This window comes from Pseudorasbora parva, chromosome 6, assembly GCF_024679245.1.
Source record: "Pseudorasbora parva isolate DD20220531a chromosome 6, ASM2467924v1, whole genome shotgun sequence".
Classification (NCBI taxonomy): Eukaryota; Metazoa; Chordata; class Actinopteri; order Cypriniformes; family Gobionidae; genus Pseudorasbora; species Pseudorasbora parva.
The window spans coordinates 1,152,483-1,162,482 of NC_090177.1; the positions used below are offsets into that span (position 1 = coordinate 1,152,483).

General features: G+C 43.4%; 1 protein-coding gene across 1 annotated transcript in view; it reads right to left on the reverse strand.

Annotated features, from left to right (window-relative positions):
- Positions 1-941: 941 nt before the first annotated feature.
- The window catches only part of mepceb (methylphosphate capping enzyme b), a 15,416-nt gene continuing 6,357 nt past the window's right edge, over positions 942-10,000 (reverse strand). The window contains exon 4 of the mRNA XM_067445308.1: positions 942-1,342. Within this exon, the coding sequence (XP_067301409.1) occupies positions 1,287-1,342 (56 nt within the window). The 3' untranslated portion in view covers positions 942-1,286. The remainder of the gene's footprint in view (positions 1,343-10,000) is intronic.

Consider the following 10,000-nt stretch of genomic DNA (forward strand, 5'->3'; position numbering starts at 1 on the left):
CATCTTCCTCGAGGAGGTCATTGATTAACCTCTGACCCAGCGGTGTCCAATCAGGGCTTCTGTTATCGAGCAGATAAACCTTCGCTAAAATGTTTCAATACATGTATAAAGAACCTGTTTTGTAATTGTTTGTATATTGATGTCGTTTGTACTTTATATGGTTTGTTTGTTTGAGTATATTATTATTATATGCTGTAATTAACTCCTGGCAGTTATAGGCAAACATGTATTTATAGTTTTGGGGTTTTTTGCCTCTCCCTGCACACAGTTGTGTGGATTGTATTTAGTTTTGTTTTTATTGTGTACATTTTATACTTGTGCAAATAAACTAAAAAACAACACAAACCAAATCAGAAGAGAGTCTCAATAACGTTCAGTTAAAGCGTGAGATGAGAAATCATGTTTTAAAGAAGAACCAACGCTGCAAAATGCTCTTCTTACTCAGTATTATTGTCTTGTTTTGGGGAAAATAACTCAAAATGAAGAGAGTTTTTGCTTAAAATAAGATAAATAATCTGCCAATGGGGTGAGAATAATAATCTTAATTCAAACAGAAAACAAGATTATTTATCTCACTCCATTGGCAGATTATTTATCTTATTTTAAGCAAAAACTCTCTTCATTTTGAGTTATTTTCCCCAAAACAAGACAATTACTTTTGCTTGTCTAGTAAATGTTTCTGAAAGTAAGAATGTTTAGATGTTTGGACTAGAAACAAGACAAAAATACTGAGTAACAAGAGCATTTTTTGCAGCGTAGCATACACACACACACACACACACACACACACACACACGACTCTTCTGAAGATTAATATAGCACTACTTCCATCTCCAAATTTAAAACCTCTTGATATGATAATTATGGCTTTTCTTGGAGTTATGCTGACCTTAGCTGTGATCAAACGTGAGGAAATCAGACACATACACACACACAGGAGATCAGAAACACATCAGGTTTATTAGAGATGTTTGTGTGTGTGTGTGTGTCACTCGGGAGAGTTCAGGACACTACACACACACACACACACACACACACACAAGCGCTCGCTCACGTGACCCTCAGGTCAAAGAGTCTCAGTCCAGACGCGTGTTCAAACAGAGCAAACAGGAAGTAGTCCATCGCTGCCTCTGCAGGGCGAGGTGAACCGCAGCAGAAGATGAGCCGCTCTTCCCCAAACTCAATTCCTGTTGGAGGCGGGGCCTTTTATGGAACAGCCGCTCTTCCCCAAACTCACTTCCTGTTGGAGGCGGGGCCTTTTATGGAACAGCCGCTCTTCCCCAAACTCACTTCCTGTTGGAGGCGGGGCCTTTATGGAACAGGTAAATCGACCGCTGGAATCCTGAGAGGGAAACCAAAGGAGAATCAAACGTCACATTGAGTGACATCGTTTAATTAGCCTACAATGAATAGACAGACGGCTGGATGGACAGATGGACAAACGGGTGGATGGACTGATAGATAGACGGACGGGTGGATGGATTGATAGATAGACGGACGGGTGGATGGATTGATAGATAGACGGACGGGTGGATGGATTGATAGATAGACGGACGGGTGGATGGATTGATAGATAGACGGACGGGTGGATGGATTGATAGATAGACAAACGGGTGGATGGATGCATGGATGGATCGGTGAATGGATGGATGGGTGGATGGACAGATGGCTGGATGGATCAATGGATGGATGGGTGAATGGATCAATGGATGGATGGGTGAATGGATGGATGGACAGATGGCTGGATGGATGGACAGATAGCTGGATGGATCAATGGATGGATGGGTGAATGGATGGGTGGATGGACAGATAGCTGGATGGATCAATGGATGGATGGGTGAATGGATGGGAGGATGGACAGATGGCTGGATGAATGGATGGGTGAATGGATGGGTGGATGGACAGATGGCTGAATGGATGGACGGATGGGTGAATGAATGGGTGGATGGACAGATGGCTGGATGGATCAATGGATGGATGGGTGAATGGATGGGTGGATGGACAGATGGCTGGATGAATGGGTGGGTGGATGGACAGATGGCTGGATGGGTGGATGGACAGATGGCTGGATGAATGGATGGGTGGATGGATGGACAGATGGCTGGATGACTGGATGGGTGGATGGATGGATGGGTGAATGGATGAGTGGATGGACAGATGGCTGGATGACTGGATGGGTGGATGGACGGATGGGTGAATGGATGAGTGGATGGACAGATGGATGGATGGGTGAATGGATGAGTGGATGGACGGATGGGTGAATGGATGGGTGGACAGATGGACGGGTGGATGGATGGGTGAATGGATGAGTGGATGGACGGATGGGTGGATGGATGGGTGAATGGATGAGTGGATGGACGGATGGGTGAATGGATGGGTGGACAGATGGACGGGTGGATGGATGGGTGAATGGATGAGTGGATGGACGGATGGGTGAATGGATGGGTGGACAGATGGACGGGTGGATGGATGGGTGAATGGATGAGTGGATGGACGGATGGCTGGATGGATGGGTGAGTGGATGTGATGGAGGTATGGACGGATGAATTCAGAAAGCCTTTCAGGAATCACTCTTGTAGAGTCTCGTGAAGTTCAATGATTTCACAGCATTTATTAAACACTGATTTATAGTTTAGAGCAAAATGGAAGAAGACGGATGTCCAAATGCTCATTTAGTGGAGGATTGACATAAACAAAGTTGATTCTGTCTTCAGTGAAGGTGAACAGTGTGAGAATATCAGATGTGTATCAGTGTATTGGATCCGTGCATTCGGCCTTAAAGTGACAGCAGCTTTGTAACTTTTCTACAAGTATTTAAATGAGTTTAAGTTAGTGTTAGTGAGAGTTTGTGAGTGTGTGAGAGAGTGTTAGTGAGTGTGTGTGTTTATGTGTGTGTGTTTGTGTGCGAGAGTTTTAGTAAGTGTGTGTGTGTGTGTGTGTGTGTGAGAGTGTTAGTAAGTGTGTGTGTGTATGAGTGTGTGTGTGTGTGTGTGTTTGTGTGTGAGAGTATTAGTGGGAGTGTCTGTGTGTATGGAGCTAGAAATATGACAAGATGATCTGAATTATTGACAAGTGTAATCTAACAAAATTGAATATTATGTTGGGTCTGTGTGTCATCTGATCATTTCATTTCCTGTTTGGAATGGAATAACCAGAACAGATAAATCGGCGTGTTTATTCGTTTTTTTGTTTAGTTTAAAAAACGAAAAATGAGATTTTGGCTCGATTTTTCATGTTTCGTTTGTGTTTTACAAATCGGTTTATGGGTTCGATATTTCGTTTCCTCACGTGGGCGGTGCTGAAACACCTCTTTCATCTGATTGGTCAAACAGCTCCGCCTTCAGCGCGAGCTTTTCATCCTGGCAGGCAGAATACGAGTGCGGGACTGACAAATGCAATTTAATAATAAAAATAATAATCTGAAAACACCACACACTGCTAACCTCACACAAAACAGGTCCTTCTCAAAAAATTAGCATATTGTGATAAAGTTCATTATTTTCCATAATGTAATGATACAAATTAAACTTTCATATATTTTAGATTCATTGCACACCAACTGAAATATTTCAGGTCTTTTATTGTTTTAATACTGATGATTTTGGCATACAGCTCATGAAAACAAAATTCCTATCTCAAAAAATTAGCATATCATGAAGCGGTTCTCTAAACGAGCTATTAACCTAATCATCTGAATCAACTAATGAACTCTAAACACCTGCAAAAGATTCCTGAGGCTTTTAAAAACTCCCAGCCTGGTTCATTACTCAAAACCGCAATCATGGGTAAGACTGCCGACCTGACTGCTGTCCAGAAGGCCATCATTGACACCCTCAAGCGAGAGGGGAAGACACAGAAAGACATTTCTGAACGAATAGGCTGTTCCCAGAGTGCTGTATCAAGGCACCTCAGTGGGAAGTCTGTGGGAAGGAAAAAGTGTGGCAAAAAACGCTGCACAACGAGAAGAGGTGAGCGGACCCTGAGGAAGATTGTGGAGAAGGACCGACTCCAGACCTTGGGGGACCTGCGGAAGCAGTGGACTGAGTCTGGAGGAGAAACATCCAGAGCCACCGTGCACAGACGTGAGCAGGAAATGGGCTACAGGTGCCGCATTCCCCAGGTCAAGGCACTTCTGGGCTACAGAGAAGCAGCGCTGGACTGTTGCTCAGTGGTCCAAAGGACTTTTTTCAGATGAAAGCAAATCTTGCATGTCATTTGGAAATCAAGGTGCCAGAGTCTGGAGGAAGACTGAGGAGAAGGAAATGCCCAAATGCCTGAAGTCCAGTGTCAAGTCCCCACAGTCAGTGATGGTCTGGGGTGCCATGTCAGCTGCTGGTGTTGGTCCGCTGTGTTTTATCAAGGGCAGGGTCACTGCAGCTCGCTATCAGGAGATTTTGGAGCACTTCATGCTTCCATCTGCTGAAAAGCTTTATGGAGATGAAGATTTGGTTTTTCAGCACGACCTGGCACCTGCTCACAGTGCCAAAACCACTGGTAAATGGTTTACTGACCATGGTATTACTGTGCTCAACTCTCCTGAGCTGAACCCCATAGAGAATCTGTGGGATATTGTGAAGAGAAAGTTGAGAGACGCGAGACCCAACCCTCTGGATGAGCTTAAGGCCGCTATCGGAGCATCCTGGGCCTCCAGAACACCTCAGCAGCGCCACAGGCTGATCGCCTCCACGCCGCACTGAAGCAGTCATTTCTGCTAAAGGATTCCCCACCAAGTGTTGAGTGCAGAACTGAACATAATTATTTGAAGGTTTACTTTTTTTGTATTAAAAACACTTTTCTTTTATTGGTCGGATGAAACATGATAATTTTTTGAGATGGGAATTTTGGGTTTTCATGAGCTGTATGCCAAAATCATCAGTATTAAAACAATAAAAGACCTGCAATATTTCAGTTGGTGTGCAATGAGTCTAAAATATATGAAAGTTTAATTTGTATCATTACATTATGGAAAATAATGAACTTTATCACAATATGCTAATTTTTTGAGAAGGACCTGTTTTTAAAGCAGAAATATGTTGCTGGTCACTTAATTCGCGCTGTTGCGATTTGCAGGCGTCCCCATTGAGCCACAGTAGGCTATTATCTGAGAGGATACCCTATTTCTCATTGATAAATACAGAGCAAATAGTTCTGTCTCTTTGGATTAAAGGGAAATGGAAATAAAAGTAAATAACAGGCTGAACTGCATGATAATATGTCCGTGATATTTGCCACTCTCGTCTTTTATTTCAAGTGAATGAACGATTTACTTGTTTGAAGGAGAAGCACATGAACATGCTAAGGGCCCTATTTTAACGATCTGAAACGCAAGTGTCAAAGCACGAAGTGTAAGTAACTTTGTGGGCGGGTCTCGGCGCTGTTGCTATTTTCCCGGCGGGATAAATGGCTCTTGCGCCCGGCGCAAATCTAAAATGGGTTGGTCTGAAGTAGCTTCATTATTCATAGGTGTGGTTTGGGCGTAACGTGAATAAACCAATCAGAGCGGCATCCAACATTCCCTTTAAAAGCAGCTGCGCAAGCTCCCTTATGGATCGCTACTATTATGGCGTATTTACCAGACGCACGCCAGGAGCGGTTCACCGCCGAGGAGACTGATGTTCTTGTAGAGCAGTGAAGGACAGAGGAGTTTAATGTACTTACATTATGGTAAAGGTGATTTCACAGTCTTTTTTTTCCCTCAGTTTTTCAGTCGATTTTTTTTTCCTGGTTCTTGACGGACAAACCAATGTGTCAGATGTCCTTATATACAGATATGTCTGGCCACTATTGGGCAAACTGGTCTGATCCTTAATTACTTCAGTTAGCCTGAATAATTTGTAAGCTAGGTTTATGCCTATTTTTTCTCATCTTCGTGGCACACCACAATGATTTCCGTCATCTCATGTGTTCATATTTTTTTAGTGTAACAATTTATGATTTGCAGAAATAACTGTTGCATCTGTGTAGATTACACGAGCAAAGTGTCTGTGCGTTGTGCACGCTATACATTATGGTCAAGCATGCGCCCTTAAAATAGCATAATGAACAACGCGCCGCTGACTTTAGACTGGGGTTTTTTCTGGTCAGTGGCGCAATTGTTTAATAGAACAGCAAAATAGCTCCAGGGATTGTTTGCGCCGGAACACGCCTCCTTTGTTGCGCTGGAAGAGATTCAAGCTGTGCTGCTTTTGCTAGTTATGTATAACGTTAGGTTTACTAAAGAGGAAATTAACAACGACAGAAAAGAGCACTAATATGCAGATTCAGCAGCATATTCAGAAAGCTTGTAAAGCTAGATTTAAAATGACAATGTATATTATTATCAGCTATTACGGACACTGAACGTGAGACGGCTGAGACGAACGCGTGCCATCAGACAGAGAGCAAGACTGATATTACTGAACGCAGACCAAACCTCGCACAAGACTTTTAAAAATGCCAGTTGAAATAAAATGCTAAACCAATCAGCACGTTCAGCGCCCAAGTCCCGCCCTCGAAAGTTCCAGAACTTTGTAAAAGCACTACCTCGCGAGCAGGGCCGCTTGGAGTGGGAACACACGAGTACCACCCAAAGTTCCTGCGGTGGAAACGTGGCTCAAAATAAACAAAGAGTATAAAGGGCCGGTTGATCTTCTCTTCATTCCATTACAAACAGGACATGAAATGATCAGATGGTGCTCGGTTCGACTTTTCTGGCATCCTTTACTCTTCCCTGACGAGCTCTGGCCTACTCTCGGTCAGATCTGCATTTCTGCGGGTTTGGAATAGTGAATTTGATGATCTGAATTTCTTCTTCTTCTGAAATCTTGAATCTGTATTTTCAAAAACTGAATATTTGCAGTCTATTAATTCAGAACAAAATATCTGCTGTTTGAAAACACATGTCTGTACAGTTTCCACATAACAACATTTCAGATGCGTTCAATTTCATAGGTTCAATATTCAACATTTAAAAAATTCAAATTCAGAACTGTGTAAAATGCAACATGATATTCAATTCTGTTAGATTACACTTGTCAATAATTCAGATCATTTTGTCATATTTCTAGCTAGGGCTGGGCGATATGACGAAATATATCGTCTGGACAATAGAAAATGTCTATCGTTTTATATAAGGCTCTATCGCTTACGCCACGATAAGGCAGAATCTTACGTCAAGATGCACCTCACGCCACGGCATGCCCATGCACGCTGCAATACATAAACAAACATGGAGGAAGACGGCAGTAGACGCGGTTCAGACCAGGGTAATTCTCAGAGTAATTATGCCAGAGTAGGGGCATAAGCGCTCAAAACAAACTTCAGACACAGACGCTGCAGCGGGCTTTTACGCGTGGCACACCATAAAGCCATATATTTTAATGGCAGGTGTAGGGATGGCGAAAACTAAACATTTTCCTGACCGACCACCGAGCGTCATTAGCCGGTTGAAACCAGTTAACCGATTAGTTTAAAATATGCTGCGCTATTTGAAATAACAGCCGCGAGCCACGCTCCCTCTCTCTCTCTCACACACACACACACACACACACACACACACACACACACACACACCTAGCGCTGCCGCCTCCCTTCCACTCACGTCACTTTTTTAAAAAACCCCACAGCGTGTAACATGAGTCCCGCAAACGTGCCGCCGAGGAGCTTGTTTGTAATCTGAGGACAATGGCTCCTTAGTTTCAAAGTGGTTTGGGTACGGGGTGATCGCGTTGAAAATAAAGACGTTTGTCTAGCGTTAGAAGCTCATTTAAAACATTGCCGCGGCTCATTTAAGAAAATGACAGCTCCGAAGAGACGCCGCTTTAGTTGGAGGTAGTGCTAACAATAATAAAGAAAGATGATCAACACCTTATGTGTTTCCACTGAAATGTAGATGTAATATATTCCCAAATGTAAGCCCATCTCAAGCGGAATGACGCTTCATACTGTCGTCTGCCCCGGCTCTAACCTCGAGGGTTTCATTTTTGCAAACCTCATGAGCGGTCAAACCCAAACGCTGTGACCTCTCGTCAAATGTTTTTATTGGTTTATTAAGTACAAACAGGCAAGTTAAGATTTTGTAATGAGACGGCCAACTGTAGTAGCGTTTAGTCCACTGTATAATAGCCTAATTTAGAGATCACTTTTTTTTAACCGACAACTTTGATCGGTTAAGGTTGATACGGTCAACCATCGGTCAAACGGTCATCGGTTAACATCCCTAGGCAGGTGTTAACTTTACCAACAGTACTTGCTGGAAAAAATAAAAATGGAGTCCATACTACCTTTATTTGTTTGGTATATCATTTCAAACTGCATTTCCACATTGCAATTTTGTATAGACTATTCATAAACTGAATTAACAGAAAAATTGCTATATCGTTATCGTGATATCAAATTTTGGCCAAATCGCTCAGCCCTATTTCTAGCTCCATATGTGTGTGTGTATGTGTGTGTGTGTGTGTATATATGTGTGTGTGTGTGTTTATGTGTGTGTGTGTGTCTGTGTATATGTGTCTGTGTATGTATATGTGTATGGGTGTCTGTGTGTGTGTGTGTGTGAGAGTGAGAGTGTGTGTGTGTGTGTGTGTGTGTGTGTGTGTGTGTGTGAGAGAGAGTGAGAGTGTGTGTGTGTGTGTGTGTGTGTGTGTGTGTGTGTGTGTGTGTGTGTGTGTGTGTGTGTGAGAGCGTGTTAGTGAGAGTGTGTGTGTGTGTGTGTGTGTGTGTCTGTGTGTGAGAGAGAGTGTTAGTGAGAGAGTGTGTGTGTGTGTGTATGGGTGTCTGTATGTGTGTGTGTGTGTATGGGTGTCTGTATGTGTGTGTGTGTGTCTGTGTGTATGGGTGTCTGTGTGTGAGAGAGAGTGTTAGTGAGAGAGTGTGTGTGTGTGTGTGTGTATGGGTGTCTATATGTGTGTGTGCGTGTGTGTGTGTCTGTGTGTATGGGTGTCTGTGTGTGAGAGAGAGTGTTAGTGAGAGTGTGTGTGTGTGTGTGTGTGTGTGTGTGTGTGTGTGTGTGTATGGGTGTCAATATGTGTGTGTGTGTGTCTGTGTGTATGGGTGTCTGTGTGTGAGAGAGAGTGTTAGTGAGAGTGTGTGTGTGTGTATCTGTGTGTATGGGTGTATCTGTGTGTATTTGTGTGCATGGGTGTATCCGTGTGTATGGGTGTATCTGTGTGTATTTGTGTGCATGGGTGTATCCGTGTGTATGGGTGTATCTGTGTGTATGGGTGTGTCTGTGTGTATGGGTGTCTGTATGTGTGTGTGTGCGTGTGTGTGTGTGTGTGTGTATGGGTGTCTGTATGTGTGTGTGTGTGTATGGGTGTCTGTATGTGTGTGTGTGTGTATGGGTGTATGTGTGTGTGTGTGTGTGTTAGTGAGAGTGTGTGTGTGTGTGTATCTGTGTGTATGGGTGTATCTGTGTGTATGGGTGTATTTGTGTGTATGGGTGTATTTGTGTGTATGGGTGTATCTGTGTGTATGGGTGTCTGTATGTGTGTGTGTGTGTGTGTGTGTGTATGGGTGTCTGTATGTGTGTGTGTGTGTATGGGTGTATGTGTGTGTGTGTGTGTGTGTGTGTGTATGGGTGTCTGTATGTGTGTGTGTGTGTCTGTGTGTATGGGTGTCTGTGTGTATGTGTGTCTGTGTGTATGGGTGTATGTGTGTATATGTGTGAGTGTGTGTATGGGTGTATGTGTGTGTGTGTGTGTGTGTGTATGGGTGTCTGTATGTGTGTCTGTGTGTATGGGTGTATGTGTGTATATGTGTGAGTGTGTGTATGGGTGTCTGTATGTGTGTGTGTGTGTCTGTGTGTATGGGTGTCTGTGTGTGAGAGAGAGTGTTAGTGAGAGAGTGTGTGTGTATGGGTGTCTATATGTGTGTGTGTGTGTGTCTGTGTGTATGGGTGTCTGTGTGTGTGAGAGAGTGTTAGTGAGAGTGTGTGTGTGTGTGTGTGTGTGTGTGTGTGTGTGTATGGGTGTCTGTGTGTGAGAGAGAGTGTTAGTGAGAGTGTGTGTGTGTGTGTGTA